Consider the following 22,119-nt stretch of genomic DNA (forward strand, 5'->3'; position numbering starts at 1 on the left):
TTTCGTATATTAATTATCCATATACGTTGTATCAATATTAATTAATTTTTTCTTGTTTAGTTTTTAATGAAATTTTTTTTTGAGGCTTTTTTTAATTATTGTAATTGGTTTCTTTCTTTCATTTTTTTTCGAATCTTTTCTTTTTCTCAATTTTTTTTTTCTTAGCTTTGAATTTTTTTGTCCGTTTGAATTTTTTTTAATTTTTTTTTTGGGATTATCAAAAAATACATATTTACGTATATGTATATATGTGTGTGTGTTATATGTAATAGATTTGTTTTTTTATCTTTAATAATTAATTATTATTATTTGACAAATTATTTATGCGAAAAAGTTTTTTTTTTGTTAAGACGAATGGAAAATTTTGACGATTCCATTTCAATATTTGTTATCTTTTTTGTTGTTGTTGTGGTTTGACATTTTTTTCTTCCTTTGTTTTTTGTTTATATTTACATATTATATGCAACATAAATGGGATCCAATTGATCTGCTAGGAAACCATCTCGTAAGTGCATACGTTGTTTTTCACCACGACTATTGATTGGGACCACACCTGTAAGAGATGAAGAAAATTTAGAAAAAAATAGAAAATAATTCGGTGTATTAAATTGTTATTAATTTTTTTTTTTGTATTTTTTAAAGAAATATGCACACTTTTTTTTTTATTTTTATAATGATGATTTGAATGTTTATTAAAACCATAAAACGTTTTAAGAAATTTCAGACAAAATTATCATGCCATTATATTTTAGAGGCAATGAGGGAATTTGAATAGTCTTGGTTCATACAAAAATTTTGTCGTTTCTGATTTTCTATAAATGCATTTTTAAATTTTTACATAAATTAAGTTTAAACTTAAAAACGAAACCAATTTTGTATGGTTTGTTATAGCTACTTTCCTTCAAGATTTTTCAAAATCTGCAATAAACATAACTATTATGTACCTATTACATAATAAATAAATTATAAATAATAAATAATATTAATAAATTATGTACCTATTACATAATTTTGTTTAAGATTTTATATTCTAAAATTTTTATTCGCCAAACAAATGAATGTAACCCATTTAATTTTTTTTTAAGTTCGAATTTTACAAGTAATATTTTTATAAATTTTTCTTACAAATGTTTTAAACGTTACCGTATCATATTGGAATCAAATACTACATAATAATAATTGTAATTGGTACAGTAACATTTGCTGTGCACCGTGCACCAACACTTCAACAGTCTGTTACAAGTCCTTGCAGAATGTTTGTCACCAAGAAATACCAAGCAGAGTGGCGCAGTGGAAGCGTGCTGGGCCCATAACCCAGAGGTCCGTGGATCGAAACCATGTTCTGCTAAGGAGTTTTTTTTTATTCGCTAACCGACATCGATTTGCATCAGGGATGTCGAAAATTGAATAAGTTATTACTTGATGTTTAAGATATTTTGAAATTGTGTGGTTATGTCTTTCACTTTATTTTTAAAAATTAAATAAGAAAACCAACTTAAAGTTGCAGTTCAATATTGACTTGATTAAGGTTTCAAATCTTAATAATAAATTAATTAAATTTCACTTTATTTTTAAAAATAAATGAGAAATACAACGAACAAAATTCAAGTTACATTTTTTCACTAATTTCAAAAAACGGTAAAATTCACTTTTCTGATTTCATTTGAATAATTTTGCCTTTTTTGCTATGGATTTCGAGCATAAGCTTACAAATTTCATAATTTGTATGGTGAAATCGACTTGAATTTGTAAACTTTTTGCTTGAAGTAGAATTTTTAATTAGAAAAACATATGCATACACATAACTATTCATTTTGGAGGTTTGCGAAAAATACAAATAGGTACAAAAAACATAGGTTCATTTATTTTTGGTTCCGTTTATTTTTGCTTTTTACCCCAAATATAGAGTTATAACCAAATTCCAAAATGTAAAATCAACATGCTTTTTTGTACCTAGACATAAAATTCGTCAGTTCAAACTTTCGCTTAGGCTTTCGCTCTAATTAAACAAGTTTTCTTTTTTTTCAATTACGACAATTTTATTGAAAAGTTGGTTTTTCTAAACGGTTTAAAACCTGACGTTGACAAAAAATTAAGTCATACATTTTTCCTGATTAGATTATTTTATTTTAACGGCTAATTTCTTCACATGAGTACTAAACGAGCCTAGTGCCGGGTCTAGCTAGAACAGGTTCTAGCATTTACGATATCACCTAAAAAGAATGGAATTCATTACTCTTATACAAATTAAAATGCCGCTAGACTATCGATTTTTAGGTCCTAACTAATTCCGAGTATTAACTAATACTCGGTACTAATTTGACAATACTACGGCTTAGTAGTTGTCTGAAGAAATCACTTGGTATCGACTTGAGTACTAACGATTGGCATAACAACCAGGTCCTATCTGATTTTGAGGAGTTAGCTAGCTAGTACCGAATCTTAACTAGTACTCGTTCTAGGGCTTAGTACTTGAGTGAAAAAATGAGTTGATACTGATTTGAGTAATAACTTTTGGACTAGGATCGGTATTAGAGCTAGGACTCTGTGAAGAAATCGGCCGTAAGTTTTTTTTTAAAGAGTTATGAGAAATTCTTCATATCTGAGTCGCAATCCTGATTTCTTCACTTAAATTTCATCAATACAAAGAAAAACTGATTTTATACCACTACACTGCTCGGTTTTTACCAAAAAATTGTTATAATGAGTGGAGATAAGAAACTTTGTATAAATACAATACCCTGCTTTTCTATTCAAAAAATTCAGTTAACCAAGATAATTTAGAAGTGCCAAGAATTCACAAAAATCGGTTTTGATTTATTACGTTGAGAATATTAAAAAAATAGCTACATCTAAAAGTGTACTAAGAATTCCTCTTCCACAATAAATAACGGTGTTATAAAAACATATTCAAAAACTAACCTGGATCCACAACAACAACCACACCAACAATCAATTGATGTTCTTCCAAAACTGTGTTCGTAACCAATGGTACCAAGTCCAGAGCTTCTGATTCGTTGCCATCTAATTCAACAACTACGACTAGTAGATTTGTCCATGTAAATACAGCACTGTAAAAAAAAATCAAAATTTTATCAAAATTCCCAACTCCAAACAAATTCAATTACCATTCGGCAATCTTCTTATGACACCGTAACACAGAATTTTCAATATCAATCGGATGATAATTCATGCCTCGCAATGTTATAACTTCATCTAATGCTCCAACCACATAAACAGCATCGTGTAGCTCTTGATCTTGATTATTTGTCCCACTACCCGATTGGTTACCAATCGAAATCGATGATAAATTATGTTGTAATTGGCTCATCGAGTGTAACGATTCTGTGTCACTATCTCGACTGGCAATACTGGGAGTTGTTTCGTCCAAAATCGATACGGCTTGAGAGCATTCGGTGCGTCTCAAGAATCCTAAATAACCAGTGCGGGCGTATACTTCAGTCGTTGCACCGGTAACTAATTTGGCATTGAAATGATCATTGTAGTCGGTTTCGTCACCATAAATGGTGAAGTATCCATTAGCGCTATGAGGTGATTGCACCTAAAAACACACAAAAACAAGTTTAAAATTGAAATCTTGAAAGGAGTTGAATATGACCTACCCATATTTCACCCAAATGTGAATCTCCACAGTGACCTTTTGTCTCTGGGTTAGCAATTATAACCTTCACACCTGGTAACAGTTTGCCCGATTCAATTAGACACAATGAATTGGGCGCACCTCGTTCCACCAGAGCCACCCGATTGTTGCGCAACGCTCTAAGGTCCACATAAACTTGCGCACTCTCCGCTGAACTGGCACCTTGAACGCAAATCGCTGGATTAACTCGACAACCAAACGATGTCGAAACACATCGTGTATTCAGTCCAAGAGCTTGGAATAGCTTGCAGAACTGTTGGGTTAGCTGGACACGAGGACGTTCCTCAGCCACTACCACACATGTTCGTACGCAGCGCAGATCAACGTTTCTCTGTTTAAGTGCTGGTATTGAATTGCTAAGTGCCTTCGTGCAGAGCTCGATGACTCCATACGAGCAGAAGGTATCACGAACTCTGTACTGAGATAGGGTAGACAACCAGAGACTAGGATTTGCTTCGACTTCATAGGGTGCGATTAGAATCGAATGATGACCACTGTAGACACTGATCAGAGTCCACATCGCGAAACCAAGACCGCAGTAAGGGTCTAGGCAGAGTGCCACATGGCGTGATGGATATAATTCACAGGCGAGCTTCAAACTGGCACACACACTCGAAAGGGATCTAAAATTTGAAAGAAGTGTGAGTTTATATATAATGGAACATGGAATCTATATTCAAACCTATTGGTAATAATGACTCCACTCAATCGACCACATGTTGATACACTAAAGTCCAAATACGCCGTCGAGTCGAGAGTTGAATTGGCTACAGCAGCTAATTTACGTTTTGGATTATCATCAATGTCCAAGATGGGCGGCCAACTTTTGGGATCTATTGAAGCGGCAGCTTCACGAGACTTCAGCAATTTGATGATGGATTGAATCGACAGGACAATACCGCTCTTTGATACATCGACAATCATTCGCACCGTTGGCAATGTTGTAATGAGATTTTGTGGGTGTGGTGGGCGTATAGTGATTGGCACAGCACCCAAATATAAACAGCCATAGAATGCACAAATTAAATCCAAACCAGGTGGAAAGATTAGAGCTAAAAAAAAAGAAGGCAGATTGTTTTAGTAAAACGGTAAAAAAAGGGAAGCATGATTTACTTACCAACATGATCACCAGGTTCAATCTTTCCTCTTTCTTGTAGAAGAGCAGCAATTTTTTCAGCACGTTTATGCAGCTCAGAGCAGGTAAGTGTTTTAGCAACAGCACCTTTATAAAAATAAGAAAACAGTGTTTAAATAACATAATAAGCAAAATCAAGATAATAAATAAAAGTAAAGTTAATGAATTTCGAGTCTTATCAAATTCAAAGTCAGCAGAAAAAATATCAGAAGTTTTATAAGTGAGATAGGAAAAGAGGATTTTTTAAACAAGTTTTACTGAAGAACTCGTAGGTTTGTTGTTTGTGACTGGCATAGCTATCTGTATCCACAGTATGAGTTTAAAAGTATTACAAACAAAAAAAGCAGCTGTTGAATAAAAGTTAAATCCAACTTCGGAAGGAATTTTGAAAAAAAAATTTTAGTTTCTTGATCTTGTTGTGCTGATTTATTTATTGAATGCTGATGATTGAAAAATCCTGCTGCAGATGATAATAAATAATATTTTGTTACACGAAATCAAATTATGGAGCAAAGCCTAGTGATTAACAACTCTCAATCTCAGTTCTTGTGTGCGTGTTATTAGCTTGCAAGAATGGAAGGGAACCTCAATTTTAAACCAAGTTCGAACAGCGATTTAATTTTTCACGACAAAGATACTCTTGGGGTATTACTGCGTATAGCTTTATTTAAAAAACACACCCGTTGTGTGTTTAAAGATTGTTTATATATTTAAGCTGTTTCTGTGCTTTATAAAAGTAGACAAATTAAGGTTGGTTTTCGAACTAAACACAAATAAAAATCAGTTTCATACAAAACAAAGATGTCGCAGGAAATATTCTTTTTTCAGAAAGCCAATAGGTGTTTTAAAGTTACTGGCGTAGGGCACCAATATTTTTTCTGGATCGGTTTAAGTACATTTTTCATATTTAAGGTGTGACGGGTATATTTGTTCAAAATTTGGTTCAAAATAGGCACTTGGAACAAGATGACTGCTCTGAGGAATACCTGAAGTGGCAAAAATGGGATCAGATTTTCTAATTCTGAAGTTCACTCTGTAATGGTGGTTTTCCAAGAAGAATCTAACTCAAGAGATAGAAAAAGCAAAGTCTTTAATTCATAGTTGGAGATTTGGTAGATTTATCAATTGGTGTACTGTAATCAGGAGCGCTACTATCAACTGTCAAGGAACTAAACTCCAATTTATTCCATCTCCATTATATATAAAGTCACCATTAAAAATGAGAAATCTTTCAAATGGCATACAAATTTAATAAATTCTCCTTTTATTTAAGTTCACCCACAAAATACACTAGGTAGCAGAACTTATTGATTTACAATAAATACTTATACAGAAACGTAGGCATTGCTTTCGAAAATGTTTCGAGAAAAAAAGGAAGGTCTACAAATACAAAGTTTTTCTGATATTTCATTTTTTTTACTTCATGGATAGAAAAGATAAAAGATTCTTTCCAAATAAAAAGAAAAGTGGGCTCAGAAATGTTATCAGAAATGGTTTGAAACAATTCTTAAGAGAAGTGAGTGGAGTTTCGAGAAGAGAAATCAACTCTAAGGAGATACGTATATCATTTCTTTTTAAGTTGAAGACACTCTAAAACCAAGGAAACAAAGGAAATTTTGTGGAAAATTTTAACATTACATATATCTGTCAGTCAGGGTCAGATTCTAGTTGCCAATAGGTCTGTTTAATGAATCTGATCCGCACAGAAAAGATTCGAAAAGTACAGGTTTGTGTGTTTCATGAAGAAAAACCTTGCCCTAAACTGTTCTACAAACTGTCATTTTGTGTTCCATGAAGTTTTCCAGAACAGATTAGTTCAAGTTTTTCTGCTCCTACTTTTGAGGTAGAGCAAACGAGTGAGAAGTGTCAAACAGCAACTGATTTGTTTTATTCTTACAAAAATATATTTAAATAAATTCAAAATAATGAAAATTTGTTAAGAATCTTCTTAATATGAAGAAAAATTCAAAATGTGAACAAATATTCTGATTAATTATAATTTATTTGAATGAAAAGTCATAACAAAAAAAATTTGTTTTAATTTTAAGTTTCAAAACTGATAGGCACAAGTCAACCCTATTAAATAGGAAGGTGTACTTTTCTGATCTTTTTTGTTCTGACAGTTTTCAAGAACTTGTGCTGTTCTGATATTTTCTGTTCCAGTTTTTCTTCATTAAACAGACCTCATAATTGATCAAAGTCTAAAAATTATAATTTTTTTTGACATTTCATGAATTTTTGGCAATTTTGCCAAATTAACGCACGGTTTTCAGTGAAGTGTAAAAAAACTACCAAAAAGTTGTTTTTTATAAGTGGTATTTTGCATTTTAATCAAAACCAGGGGCCCAATTCCGTAAGAGTGTAAATTTGTAAATTGCATTGGGAACAAGGCGCAGAAAACTCATACAGAAAAATACAATCTTGCGTATTTGGGGTTCAGGACCTTTCGGACCTTAAATTCGGATTCAGCACATCAAAATACATAACTGTAGTTGAGTCTATTTCGTTACGTGCAAGTATTATCAAATGGGTTATCAAAAAATGGGCTTAATGTTTTTTTTTTTACAAAAAACATATACGAATTGTAAAGGGAATAATTGAATAGTTGTTATAAACGTTTTCGGGTCAAAAAATTTATTAAATTAATGAATTAAATTAAATTCTGATGACGATAATTTTTCATCAGTAGTACAAAGGAAAAAAAAATAGTTTCAGCGAGGGCAAAAATATCAAAGGTTAGATGTTAAAAAGTGAATAGAATTTGATAGAAGAAGTGCATATTTCTATATTTTATGTTAACATATACATATTTAAATAAAATTACGATGGTACATAATAAAATTAAACTTTTTAGGTGCCCTACGAATTTTAAGACCTTTAAGTATGATAGTTATAATAAAGTAAGGATATCGATATAAGTTACAAGGATAAATGTTTACATGCTCCTTTCTAAGTTTCTAATTTTCTAATTTACCTTTTGAATTAAGCAGGGTGTACAATACATGATCAGGTGCAGAGTTTGCACGCCATCTTAAAACTCCTGTTATAAGTTGATGCTGCAATACAAAAAAAAAGAAGAATTTACAAAAATGAATTTAATGAGTACATCAAGTATACATACCTTCCTCTCGCTATCCTCTGACAAACCAATATCACGTCCTTGAGCCATTGCCAATCGATTGCCTTGCACCAGATTGCCAACCATTACTGAGGCCGGTCCAACTGATGTGTCTGTAATACCACATCCAGATAAGCTACTACTAGTTGTTGTTGGTTGCACTGCTGTTTATTTTTTGTTTTAAATATTTTCACAATTTTTTTTTTTGCGTATGTAATGTTTTTTTTTTTATGATTCGATTGATTGGTATTTTTTTGTTTTTAGAAATAAAAAAATATTTACAAATTTGAAAGTTTTGTTTGAATCGAATTGTAATTTTGGCAATGCAACCGTGTTTAATTGTTTTTTTTTTTTTTTTTTTAATTAAATTTTAATTATTTTATGTTCGAATATATTTTGAAAAATTTTAATGCAAAATATTTAAGAAAAAAATATATATAAATTTAACAATAACAGATACAAATATTTAATTTTTTTATATATAAATTTATGTATATTATATATAAAAGAAAATAGAGAGACAGTATATGGGAGGGTGTGGGAGTTTATTATTATAGTAGCAAGTGACCAATGTCCCAAGAAACAAAACGCGTTATTGTTATTTTTGATTGTTAACCATAATATCACAATTTTGTTAGTAATAGCGCAAATTAAATTAGACAATAACGGTGAGATATTAATTTATTGTTATACAAAAAAAAAAAATTAAATAAATTTTGGTTGATGGTGAAATCCAGTGCCAATATGCCAATTAAAATAGATGTAGTAGTAGTTGTTATTGTTGTTTTTTGTATTTTACACAAAAATTGAGTGTTATTTTTAATTTTATAAACATTAAAACGCGATGAATAAAATTATGAATTTTGTTGGTCATAAACAATTTTGTAACAAAATGCGGATGTGTAACATAAATTAATTAAATTTACAAAATTATTTGTAAAGGAAAAAAAAAAACAATTATGTTTTTATTGAGTGTGTATTATTTTTTGTTGTGTTTTTGGATGAAGTATGAATTGTGTATTGTTGTAGTTGTTTTTATGTATTTTTTTTTAAATTAATTAAAAATGATTATAAGTTTGATATATTTTTTTTTCGTATTTTTTTTTTTTGATTAATTATTCGTATTTATTTGTCAGTTAAGAACAACAAGAGCAGCATTCGAATGGAAAAAAGAAAAAAAGAAAAAAACATCGAAATAAAATAGTGTGTGGTTTAAAACATAGATTAAATTTGTTTTTTTTTTTTTTTTATGAATAAAATCATTATTTTTTTTTTTTGTTAAGTACATTAATTGATAAAACTGGATAAATGGGTTCCATATTGATTTAGTAAGAGTTTTTTTTTGTAGTTGTTTTTTTGTTTTTGAATGAGATTGATTTGGATGATTTTTTTAGTGCAAAATGTTGATTGAATAAAAATTTTTAAAATTTTTGCTGAATAGTGTTAATATACGCACGTCTTACTAAAGCAATTGTGGAGAGATAATAGAGAGCTCTTATATTCTACTTATAAATTTTTATTATTATTTTGCATGCCATATATACCAAGCAAATTCTATAAAGCAAATGCTGTTGATTTTATAATCTTCTTAAAAAGCAGTTCCTACATATTATTCTATTGCAGAGTGGTGAATTTTAACACTTTGCATCCCTTAATTATTCCTGTCAAAACTTATAACTCATACTTTTCCGAAAATGACATACAATTAAAAAAAAAACGTACACAAACTTGAGTTATGAAAAGCTCAAGGTACGAATGCTTCAAGAATAAACTGTTTTCAAAAAATACATTTTGAAAAAAAAATTACAATTTGCTGAAGTAATTTAAAACTTTCTGTTAAAAGACTTAGTAAAAGTCGGTTAAATCGTTCAATAGAAAAAAAAAACATTGTTACTGAAAATTACTAAACCATTTATTTTTTTAAATATTTTTAAACTGCAATTGAAGTAAACAACATGTTTGTCTTTTTCAATAAACATAAAATATAGAAAAATTAAACTGGTCAACAAAATTTTTACAACAGAAATAAAATTTTAGTTCTCTAATGATGGCACCAAATGCCATCAGAATTTTTCCTACGGCCCAAGTTTTTTTTTGTAAATTTTGCTTCAAGGAATGCAATTCTAGTTGTTAAGCTTTTCAATAATGTGTTGAATTTCAGCAAAAGTGAGGTGAGATTTGAGTTCAACGTAAAGGGAAACTTACCAAGAGTATATTTTAATTTACAAAAACAGGACTTTATTACACAAAAATTGACAAAAAAAAAAAAAAACAGTTTTCGAAATTTCAAAACTGTATAGATCATATTTCAAAACATCAAAACCCTTTCCGAACGTAAATTTTCTGGCAAAACAAATTTATGACAAAAATTTAAGTGCTCTTCAAGTTCTTATTAATTAAGGTATTTTGAGTAAAGTATTATTTGTCGCATGAACATGACAATTTTTGTCGACAGCTCAGTGTTTAATAAGTTTGATGCAAAATTATTAATATTGTTTATTTTTGTTTGAGTTTCGATTAATAAAATTGCGATGTGGAGGATGTTCCTCTTTGTATGCAGGGTTGTAAAAATATCCATAAAAACAAAAAATGCATTCGAAATTATAAAAAAAACTAGAAACAAATATTTAATACTCATATTTTGCTTTGATTTTTGTTTGTTAATAAAAATTTTTGTTTGCAATAACATTTGTTTTTAAAGCAAAATATTTATGTGTTCAGGAATTTTTTTAAAAATTTGCTATGGAAGGCAAACAAAAAAATAATTTTATACAACCCTGACTGGCTTTTGACTGTTGTTTGTTTTTTTTAATAAACTGTAAAAAGTAAAAAGTGCGAAAATTTTATATATGTACCTACAAATGATGAAAATTTGTATGACTTATTTCAAACTGTTGGAAACTTAAAAATTTGCTACTGATTCAAAATATTTTGCAAACTTTATCTAGCAGATTTTTTTTCGTTATTATTCGATTGCGAAAAAACTTTCCTAGTTTGTTTTAATTTGTTTTTAAGTTCATTTAATTTTATCTTCTACCATTTGAACTAGTAATCTATCACTGATGCAGGAAAATTACATAATTATTTTAAAAATTGCTCATATTTTCGTTCAAATATAATCTTTGAAACATTCTAAAAGAGTAATTTTGAAATTGGGGTAATTCCACGCAAATTGCCCATTAATAGAAAAAAAAAACTATAGTGAAAGTTTGATAAATTAAATACTTCAACTTTTTTACATTAATAAATAATTTCATATGAGTTTATTTTTTTATATACACCTCAATGTAAAAAATTTAAAAAGTTTTTAAATAAACATAGCGAAATTAAAATCGAAATATTTTTGTATTAAAATAAGTTGCAGTTGAGTGAAAAAATAAATATGTGGTAAAAGTTGTGGATCTTTTAATTATACAGAACTTTTTGATATTTTATTTTTTAATACTTCTTTTACCAGAAATCTTTAATAACTCTCTTTTTTTTGTTGCGATTTAATGGATCTCTTTATTATGATATCTAATATTTAGAAATTTGGCCCGTGCATTTCTAGAAACTATGATGTTTTCAAAATATTGATAAAAAATATAAACTTTTGCTCTAAAATTAATATGATTTGTATTGAAATTGTATTGAAAGACGCAATAATGCGTTGCTATTGAGGTTCTAGTCCGATATACGCGTATATATTCAGACAAATTTTTGTTTCGATTTTTTTAGTTTGTAAACTTTTGTTTCAGACACCAAAGTGGCTCTCAAAAGGAAAGTGTCCTAAGAAAAAGTTTATAATCCTTACATTGTCACACCTATTATTACAATCAAAATTTGTCACAAGTTGGCGAAAATGGCCCAGGAAAAAAATTGGCCGATCGTCTTGAAGAAAAATTATATGTGGTCATATAAATTACATGATGTACCAAAAAGATTGCTGCAGGAATATTTTTTTTTTTTTACTTGTTAATTCTCTAGAACAAGTATATGCTACTTTTTAATCACATTAATGGCTGTTGATAATAATAAAAGAACACGTTTATTTTTCATTTCATTAAAGATGTAGCTTTGCGAGGTTCTGTTTTAGAAATTAGAGTTGTTAAAAAAAATACTGCTCAAATTATAAAAACTTAGTCAAATCAAAGTATCGAATTAGACATACATGGACTTGATCAATTATTATTTTCAACCCCTTATACTTATATGTACATTATGTACATCCATATCCATATTTTTTAAATATTCCTTCTTAAACTAAACCAAATTCACCACTCCTTAATTTTATATATATTAAATTAGCTCCAGCATCAAAAACTACTCTAAAACAATGATTAGCAAATTCCGGCAAACACACAACTGATTATTATTTTTTTTTTTGTTTTCTTTTCTGCAAAAGCATCTAACACCATTTTCTAATATTATTGAACTCATTATTTTATATATAACTCAACAAACTATATAAAAATGCATTTTAAATATAAAATTATATAAAAAATTAAATCAAAAATCATAAGTCTCTGCCACGTACCTTGATGTATTTCCCTTGGTTTAGGCAAATTTGTTACACAAGTATGTGGGCACATCAAAACATTAGCCGGATGCAAAGAACCCTCAAGGAAACGACGTCTAGCCTCACACAAATGTATACCACCGAGTGGTGTTTTGGGCAAATGATTTGGTGGCACCAAAGCCAAACAATAAATTCCAACTTGATGAATTGAATCGACAGCTTGCAATACTCTCGACATCCATTGGAAGCTCTCCTCTTCCGAACAATCAGGACGTTGTTCAGCAATCACACAAACACGTTCATCTCGTAAAACTTTGATACTAAAAACTGCAATACGACCACGATAGATAAATCGCATAGGTTCAACAGCCAATACAGTGGCAATGATATCATCGGCATTGTGCTTGCGTCCGGTTACAGTCATCAGTCCATCTCGAGAACCACATACAAATACCAAACCTCCAGGCCCTAGGAAACCAAGAAGACCCGATCGTACAAAGAATTCATCGCATATAGGTTTGCCAGTGTTGGGATCTTTTGGATCTGGATCGTCTACAAGCGGTTGGACCTTAAACGTAGTATTTGTCAGTCCTTCGAGACCATAATAGGCTGTACCAGTGGCACCACTAGTCACACAAATCTCTCCAACTTGATCTGTCTTGCATAAAACTGGAGTGCCTTCAGAACGCACAACAACCATTTGGGCTGCAGGCATCACTTGACCACAGTCTTGTAGGGTTAGCGATGTAAGTGAATCTTCGCTATCAACACGAACCACTCCATGAGACAGAGCAGCCATCGAGAGAACACCTCGCCCGGTAGCCGATTGAGTAAATCCACTCGAGGAACGTCCGGGACGTCGTAGAGATACCGTAAATACCTCAGAGCTACTAGCGCACGGGCAAATTGCATCAGATCGTAGACCTTTCGACTGGAAAACGCTAAGAAATTGATCACACGATGAGAGTGACCAAGGATTTGCACCATCTGCCACCAGAAGCATACGAAGTGATGACAATGAGATGTCTTTGTGATCTTTAGTGGCCAATAGACCCCAATGCAAATCACGACTTTTCACCAAACAGCACGAAGCTCGGTGTTTTGTGATCAATTGCATCCAAGAGGATGGTCTTTGCTTCATAAGAGCATACGGAATGAATAGCACATGCATGCCATTCAGTACTGAAGTCAGAACTGCATGCCACAAGCCAACTTCTCGCTTGAAATCGAGCACACAGACACTTGTCTCTCCTTCGGTATAGTGGCATGCCATGGTTAAAGCACGGCAGTGATTCATCATAGCTTGACGAGTCACTGTTACTCCTGAAAAAAAGAAGATACAAACGATATCAATCTGTTTGGGAACTGATAAGTACAAAGCTTACCCATGACACTGCCTTCCTTGTCACTGGTATATTCCACATAAGCACTGGCATTCTCTTCTATCCGAACATTGCCAACATTAAAGTCTTTCGGAGGTTTTGGCAAATGTTCAGTCACAAACCAGTGAAGTCTAGGCCAACCTTTGAGTTTGGCTATTTCACCGGTCGACGATTTGGGAAGACCTTTCAAACAAGCTTCCGATGTTAGGGCGACACTAATGCCGCATGAACTCAACAGGAATCCGACTTGTTGTGGTGGTGTATCTGAACTGGACAGAGGCAGTTCAATTGGCAGTGGTACCAAGCCACGGAACATGCAACCATACCAAGCTGTTATAAAACTGCAAAGAAAAGACATTGTATTAGAGTACTATGAGATTGAATCATTATGAGTTTACCTCAGCGGATCACTATTTGGATAAACCAATGCAACACGATCACCTGGTTTAAGTGTTATCTGCTCAGGTCCCTTACTAAAGACCTTTGTCGTCAAAGCGTAGGCAATTTTTTGTGCACGCGACAGCAGCTTGCCATATGTTAGAGTTGTTGTCATTTTGCCATTCGGATCCAAGACCGTTGCCATTGGTGATTTAAATGAATTTGTACCGAAACGTTGTAGTGCTGCTTCTAATGAACGTGGCAGCTGAGCTGCAACAGCTAGCTGTTCACCCTGAACCGATGACATTGTGCTACCTTCGGGTTTAGGTGCATTTGGGTCTTTTGGATTTGCTGCAATTTCCAGCTCGATGTCATTGTCTTCGTAGAATTCGGGTAAGGGGCGACGTTTGGGTCGTTTCAGGGTATTCAGCAGCTGTTGAATTTTAGCTGATACTTTCCATCTGCCTGCTGTGCCGGTATCGCCAGCATCGGTTTGCGATATATTGACATAGCGGGTGACGCGATCAGCACCACGGCGAGTATTATTAAATTGGGTTATATCGGGAGCCACATCTATAATATAAAGAGTATGATTAGGGTTAAGAGTAAAAATAAGAGTAAGAGTAAGAGTAAGAGTAAGAGTAAGAGTAAGAGTAAGAGTAAGAGTAAGAGTAAGAGTAAGAGTAAGAGTAAGAGTAAGAGTAAGAGTAAGAGTAAGAGTAAGAGTAAGAGTAAGAGTAAGAGTAAGAGTAAGAGTAAGAGTAAGAGTAAGAGTAAGAGTAAGAGTAAGAGTAAGAGTAAGAGTAAGAGTAAGAGTAAGAGTAAGAGTAAGAGTAAGAGTAAGAGTAAGAGTAAGAGTAAGAGTAAGAGTAAGAGTAAGAGTAAGAGTAAGAGTAAGAGTAAGAGTAAGAGTAAGAGTAAGAGTAAGAGTAAGAGTAAGAGTAAGAGTAAGAGTAAGAGTAAGAGTAAGAGTAAGAGTAAGAGTAAGAGTAAGAGTAAGAGTAAGAGTAAGAGTAAGAGTAAGAGTAAGAGTAAGAGTAAGAGTAAGAGTAAGAGTAAGAGTAAGAGTAAGAGTAAGAGTAAGAGTAAGAGTAAGAGTAAGAGTAAGAGTAAGAGTAAGAGTAAGAGTAAGAGTAAGAGTAAGAGTAAGAGTAAGAGTAAGAGTAAGAGTAAGAGTAAGAGTAAGAGTAAGAGTAAGAGTAAGAGTAAGAGTAAGAGTAAGAGTAAGAGTAAGAGTAAGAGTAAGAGTAAGAGTAAGAGTAAGAGTAAGAGTAAGAGTAAGAGTAAGAGTAAGAGTAAGAGTAAGAGTAAGAGTAAGAGTAAGAGTAAGAGTAAGAGTAAGAGTAAGAGTAAGAGTAAGAGTAAGAGTAAGAGTAAGAGTAAGAGTAAGAGTAAGAGTAAGAGTAAGAGTAAGAGTAAGAGTAAGAGTAAGAGTAAGAGTAAGAGTAAGAGTAAGAGTAAGAGTAAGAGTAAGAGTAAGAGTAAGAGTAAGAGTAAGAGTAAGAGTAAGAGTAAGAGTAAGAGTAAGAGTAAGAGTAAGAGTAAGAGTAAGAGTAAGAGTAAGAGTAAGAGTAAGAGTAAGAGTAAGAGTAAGAGTAAGAGTAAGAGTAAGAGTAAGAGTAAGAGTAAGAGTAAGAGTAAGAGTAAGAGTAAGAGTAAGAGTAAGAGTAAGAGTAAGAGTAAGAGTAAGAGTAAGAGTAAGAGTAAGAGTAAGAGTAAGAGTAAGAGTAAGAGTAAGAGTAAGAGTAAGAGTAAGAGTAAGAGTAAGAGTAAGAGTAAGAGTAAGAGTAAGAGTAAGAGTAAGAGTAAGAGTAAGAGTAAGAGTAAGAGTAAGAGTAAGAGTAAGAGTAAGAGTAAGAGTAAGAGTAAGAGTAAGAGTAAGAGTAAGAGTAAGAGTAAGAGTAAGAGTAAGAGTAAGAGTAATTTCATACAATAATAAACTCACATGGTCTTTGGAAGTCAGATATATCAGTAAAATCATAATTGTTTTTTCTATGAACAGCTGGCGGTGATCCTGCACTCGATGTGTCGGAATGTGGCTGCAAATACAAAAAGAAAAATTATTTAAAATTTAAATGAAAATTAGCAAAAATTAAAACCCATACCGGTGGAGGTAAATTTTGTTGTGGTCTTCGATCTGAAAAATTCTTATGACCGCCACCAACTGAAGAATCACGTATTGGTGGTTTTATAATTTGTTCTCTGGAATTATTTATATGATCACGTGGATAATTGTATTCCCTGTCTGGCGTTGAAATTCTTTCTTCTGGTATTGATTCGTCATCGGTTGTTGTATCTTTATATTTTTAATAAAAAAAAAAACGAAAAATTAATTTAAAAAAAAAAAACCTATGAACCTATATAGATAAAAATTTTAAAAAAGATTTTTTTTTTAATATTTCGTTTTTTTTTTTTTTAGTTTTGTTTCTTAAAAAAAAATTAAATAAATTCAAAATATTACAAAATCAATTAAACAGCAAGACATTAATTTAAAAAATAATATAAACAAATCATAAAAAAAAAACGTCACAAGGACATAGCAGCCATTTTGATAGTTATTATTATTTTGTTATTTGTTATAATACTTATTGAGTTTACATTTATTAAAAATATTTAAAGAAAAAATAAACAAAATAATGTAAAATTAATTAAAAAAAAAAAAAATTAATAAAAAAATATTTTTTAAATAAAAAGTACATAGTTGCACACTCTCTATTTTATTTATTATGCTGTTGCTGCTGTTTTGTTCTTTTTTTTTTTGGTGAAAGTGGTGAATTAATATTATTTTTTTATTTTGTTTTCAATCATTAATCACGGCATTCTCCAGCTTTGTGTTAACAAAAAAATATTATTTAAAACAAAAAATTTATATAAAAAAATTAAAATAAAACAAACGTTAATTTTGATTTTAATATTTTTTTTTTTTAGTTTAATGTTTGATATTATGTAATCAATCAACAATTTTTTTCAAAAGGCAAACAATTTTAATACCTACTATAAAACGCTTAATATGAAGAATGACTTGGCTGAAATGAATGTGCGATCTATTTTTTTGTTGTCACTAAATGCAACACATACCTGAGTTTCTAGGTTGGGTTTTTTTCGAGCTTAGGGTGCAGAGTGTTACAAGAGTTGTATTTGTGGATGCTTTATGTTGTAGGGGCTTTAAAACGCCGAAACGATTTGTTAAAAAAAAAACTCATATGTGAGTTTTTAGGCAAAGTCCATCTTTTGTTGAATTTTTTTTTTCAAAAATCATTACCTGCCGTTTTTTAATCTCTAAATTTGTCCCAAACGAATAATTTAATTTAGGGCCAATTTTTCAAAAGTCAGATAAACCTCAGATAGAGCTTATTCCTAGGAATAAAAGTTTTTTTATATTGACATTTATTCTTCTGATAGTCTAACTGACGATTGAAAAATCAGGGCTTAAACGAATTTTGTATACAATAATATTTTGAAAAAATAATTTTCGAATTTTCTCAAAAAATTGAATTTTTTGTTTTGAAAAATAAAATTTTTGAACAACTACATAATTGGTACAAAATGACATACCTACCATTTAATTTAATTTTTTTTTTTTTTCAAAACTTATTTATAAATAAAAAACGGCTTCAACGATTTTGAAAATTTGTTTGTAAAAATGCATTATAAAAGAAATCTAATTGCAGACTGTTATGGAGATCAATATCATTTGAGATGTTGTTTTTTTTTTTTTGCTTTTTTGAATTTTTTGTTTTTTGGTAATTTGGTATGCCAAAAAGCTTTTCCTGCAATTTTATAGTCAGGGGTTTGGCATTGGAATTAAAAGATATGTATGAACGATATGCAGTGTCTCAAACAATCACTCTTCATGGGACAGAAGTGTACCTAATGCATATAAAGTGCTTCGTTTTTAAAGAGTGACTTTTAGATTTGGAGTGTTCAAACATAAACATAGCAACAATTTTGAGAAAGAAATCTTAATCTTAATTTTAAGAAATCTTAATACAAAATTGGTCCTTTTTTTATTGAAGGGTTTTCCAGTCGTTTGGAAACAAAAACTATCATGGGCTTAAGGCGTTTTAAACGAGCTTTAATTGACGATTGGAGAATCAGACTGAGATTTAAAATCTTAGAATTTTTATTTCTATTTCCATACCTGCACAGTTTCGATATACTATATTATTTAAGAACTTGTACTATTCACAGAGTATTATAGCTTTTAGAAGTATACTTTTTGTAAAGGACAAATTTGGCATCGAGTGCTAGTAAGTATTTGTATAAAGAACATGAAGGGAAATAATAAGGTACCCTTGTAACACTTTGCTCTCTTAAACATATATTTATATAAAAAAAACTGTTTTTTTTTTTCTTTACACAAATTATAGTCCTTCAAAATAATTTTGAATTTTAAATTTTTTCATTGTTGTAGTTTTTGGTTTCTTATTTTTGTTTTGTTTTATTTCCTCACCTGTATCATCATGATCCCGATCAGGACTACGATTTAAAACCGAACTACGTTTCGATGGCATCGGTAAACTTGGCTTTGGCCGATTCTTAAGAGCGGCCAGAGCTTGTTGCACCGCTTCCTGTCTAACTTCTGTCGGATTTTTACAAAAAAAAAGTTTTTTTTTTTGTTTTCGTTTTTAATTTTGATAATTTCATTTGTTTTGTGTTCAAATTAATTTCAATAGATTTTTTTTTTGTTGTGATGTGGATAAGAGATGACATTTTAGCGAGATGCACGAATAATGTTGCGTAAAAGAGGAGATTAAAAATGAGAAAAAAAAACGAAAAAAAAAATTCATTATAAAACAAATTTTAATGAATTGAGTTTAGTTTTTTTGTAAATACGAATTTTTAAATATGTTTTGCAATTTGAAAGGTTTATGAATTAATTTATGATGGAGGAAATCAAAGAAGAAAAATGGCGTATAAGAGTGATTGAAAATGAACAAATGCAATGATGTGAAACAGAAAATATATTTTGATGAAGAAAATAAAAAGTTAAAGGAATTAAAAATATAAAAAAATTAATAGATTAAATAAAAAAAAAAAAAAACTAAAAATAATTAATATGAGGTTATGATGAAGACATGCAGCAATATGCAACCAAATTTTAATATATAGAATTAGCAACAACTACGTGTGGAAAATGTGCAAACTATTTTATGCAAGTAAAAGAAAAATGTGGTTACTTTATTAACATATAACTAAATAGTATTAAAAAGAAAGTGCGCATTACAAAAATATAACTTTTACATAATAATTATTAATAAATATAATAATAACATTATAAAAGATTTTTAAAAATTTTAAAGTTCTTACAGTAACTTATTTAATTTTAATTATTGTTTTGTTGAAAAATTTACAATTGAAAAATATAAAAAAAAAAATTTAAAAAAATTGTCTATGTAAGTAAATAAATTTGTTACTTATATTATTTAATGATGCACTATTTGTTCAAATTTTTTTTTGGAGTTTGTCATTTGCACAAAATTCTATGGCAAGTTTTATGTAAGAGAGTTTTTATTTTTATTTTATCACCTCAAAATATTATTTTGCATTTTTTATCTCATTGAAATTATCTTCCATTATGTCCATTATTTTTACTTCAGCTTTTGGTTGAGTTTTGTTTTTTTTTTTTTCTAGCAAAATATTAAAATTCAAGAACAAAATTTTTGTTTTCAATTTATTGCTTCTTCATTTAAATTGAAAACTCTAAAAAAAAATATCTTGAGTTATATCCATCAAATCGCTAAAATATTGGGGTTAAAAAGCTTAGGGGAAGGGACTAATCAATTATTTGGAAAACTTGCAATTATTTGGAAAACTTGTCAGACTTTCGAACTTGATATCAGGACATGTAATGTCGTGAAAAAAACTCAAAAATTTGTTGTGAGACTCTCGGTATATGTTTTTCGTAACTTATTTTCAAGAGCTATTGTTAGGCTTAAATAACAATTAAAAATTATTTTGTTTACCTATCAGAAAGTTTTAGTGCTTAATATTGCTAAGGAGCGACCATTTTAATGGTATAAAACTTGTGTCTGTTTTTTTAGTTCTGCCTTGGGTTGGCGAGTTACAACGTCAGAAGAAGCAAAGAAAATACGCCCCACGTGAAAATAAAAAAGTAAAATGCGAACCATTTTAAAAGGTATAAACATTCAAAGTTATGATACAAATGGGCACATATTCTGTATCTAAAAAACGATTTTTATTTTGCAAGAAGAGAATAAACGCTTTTTTGAGTGTTTTTTTTTTTTTTTTTTTTGAAAATCACATCGAAAGTTTTATGAGCTCGTTTGTTAAGTTAATTTTGTCTATGAAAAAATATTATAAAGCAAATTTTAAGAATTTATTCAATCTTATACGGTCGAAAAATTCCTCTCATATTTTTAAGACAATAAATAAGCCAGAAAGAATTATTCTTGATTCTCTGGAAAAGTTAAGAGGTCTGAGTATATTGAATCAAAAACTCAAATATATACTCAATTACTTTTAGAAAAAAAAAAAAATTTTAAACAAAATTGGTTAAAATTGCTGTTAAATAAAATATAAGCTATACAGGGTGTCCCAAAAGTAATGGATCAAAAGAAATATGCTGATAGGCCAACTTGAGGGCTCTCAGAATTTGGTAACTTGTTTATCCCAAATCCTTACGGTTTTCGATTTAATGCAGTTTTTGTGAAATTTCGAAAAATCCCGACTTCGCAACAGTATTTTGCTTCCTCCGCTCATAATTGATTTTTGTTTTTTACAATTCTTTCACTAAAACATTGCCAAATAATAAGAAATAGTAAATTAATCAAAATATTTTTTATTCCATACGCCATTTTGCTGCAAATTAATTAACAGTTAATTATTTTATAAAAACTCAATTTCTTACTTTTATTTCAGAGCAACACCCTGAAAAAAATTTGTATAGTGTGACTCTGGTTTATTATTTTGAAAACTTGCCGTGTTATTGCAGTTTTCAAAAATGTACAAAACTTTCCAAAGTTAAAGTTAGAACTAAAGATATTACAATTTAAAAGCACCAAAACAGGGCTTTTCAGAGAAAAATAACAAAGAAAAATAAACACATTTTCTGGACTGTTGTTTGCTTATTTCTTTTTGAATAAAAGCCTCGATTTTTGTTTGTTATTTTGCTCTGAAAATCTCTGTTTTTTTGCATTCAAATTGTAATATCTTTCGTTCTAATTTCAACTTTGGAAAGTTTTGTACATTTTTGAAAACTGCAATAACACGGCAAGTTTTCAAAATAATAAACCAGAGTCACACTATACAAATTTTTTTCAGGGTGTTGCTCTGAAATAAAAGTAAGAAATTGAGTTTTTATAAAATAATTAACTGTTAATTAATTTGCAGCAAAATGGCGTATGGAATAAAAAATATTTTGATTAATTTACTATTTCTTATTATTTGGCAATGTTTTAGTGAAAGAATTGTAAAAAACAAAAATCAATTATGAGCGGAGGAAGCAAAATACTGTTGCGAAGTCGGGATTTTTCGAAATTTCACAAAAACTGCATTAAATCGAAAACCGTAAGGATTTGGGATAAACAAGTTACCAAATTCTGAGAGCCCTCAAGTTGGCCTATCAGCATATTTCTTTTGATCCATTACTTTTGGGACACCCTGTAGTTAGTAGAAATTAAAAAAAATTGGATTATCATTTTTAGTATAGAAATTTGTGCGACTCAAAACTATTTCAGACAAAAAAAAAAAAAAAATACTTTCATAGTCACAATATTTCTCATAATCGGACCAATCCAACATATTACAGCTTATCTCACGAAAGTACATCTCATCATGAGAAAAGTATTCCCAATTGCAACAAAATTATTTTGAGTTAAAAAGCGACATTTTTAGGAGGTTGTTGTCTTTTCATGATGACTTGCTCTATGATTAGCTGTGCAGGGATTATATGAGCTGTGCATTTATACATGGTTTCCGAGTACT

At 30.2% G+C, this 22,119-nt stretch overlaps 1 protein-coding gene across 12 annotated transcripts in view; it reads right to left on the reverse strand.

The window, feature by feature from the left end:
* Nucleotides 1-431: 431 nt before the first annotated feature.
* The window catches only part of LOC129917909 (disco-interacting protein 2), a 225,873-nt gene continuing 204,185 nt past the window's right edge, over nucleotides 432-22,119 (reverse strand). For 5 of the 12 annotated variants that reach the window (XM_055998134.1, XM_055998127.1, XM_055998123.1 and 2 more), the window contains 14 exons: nucleotides 18,626-18,754; nucleotides 16,278-16,468; nucleotides 16,118-16,211; nucleotides 14,193-14,745; nucleotides 13,798-14,135; nucleotides 12,431-13,735; nucleotides 7,918-8,078; nucleotides 7,771-7,852; nucleotides 4,779-4,883; nucleotides 4,344-4,713; nucleotides 3,624-4,284; nucleotides 3,129-3,562; nucleotides 2,923-3,071; nucleotides 432-553 (listed from right to left, as the gene is read on the reverse strand). In XM_055998134.1, the coding sequence (XP_055854109.1) occupies nucleotides 450-553; nucleotides 2,923-3,071; nucleotides 3,129-3,562; nucleotides 3,624-4,284; nucleotides 4,344-4,713; nucleotides 4,779-4,883; nucleotides 7,771-7,852; nucleotides 7,918-8,078; nucleotides 12,431-13,735; nucleotides 13,798-14,135; nucleotides 14,193-14,745; nucleotides 16,118-16,211; nucleotides 16,278-16,468; nucleotides 18,626-18,754 (4,676 nt within the window). In that variant the 3' untranslated portion in view covers nucleotides 432-449. The remainder of the gene's footprint in view (nucleotides 554-2,922; nucleotides 3,072-3,128; nucleotides 3,563-3,623; nucleotides 4,285-4,343; nucleotides 4,714-4,778; nucleotides 4,884-7,770; nucleotides 7,853-7,917; nucleotides 8,079-12,430; nucleotides 13,736-13,797; nucleotides 14,136-14,192; nucleotides 14,746-16,117; nucleotides 16,212-16,277; nucleotides 16,469-18,625; nucleotides 18,755-22,119) is intronic. The other 7 variants (XM_055998126.1, XM_055998129.1, XM_055998132.1 and 4 more) reach the window with 3 other exon arrangements.

This window comes from Episyrphus balteatus, chromosome 4, assembly GCF_945859705.1.
Source record: "Episyrphus balteatus chromosome 4, idEpiBalt1.1, whole genome shotgun sequence".
Lineage (NCBI taxonomy): Eukaryota > Metazoa > Arthropoda > Insecta > Diptera > Syrphidae > Episyrphus > Episyrphus balteatus.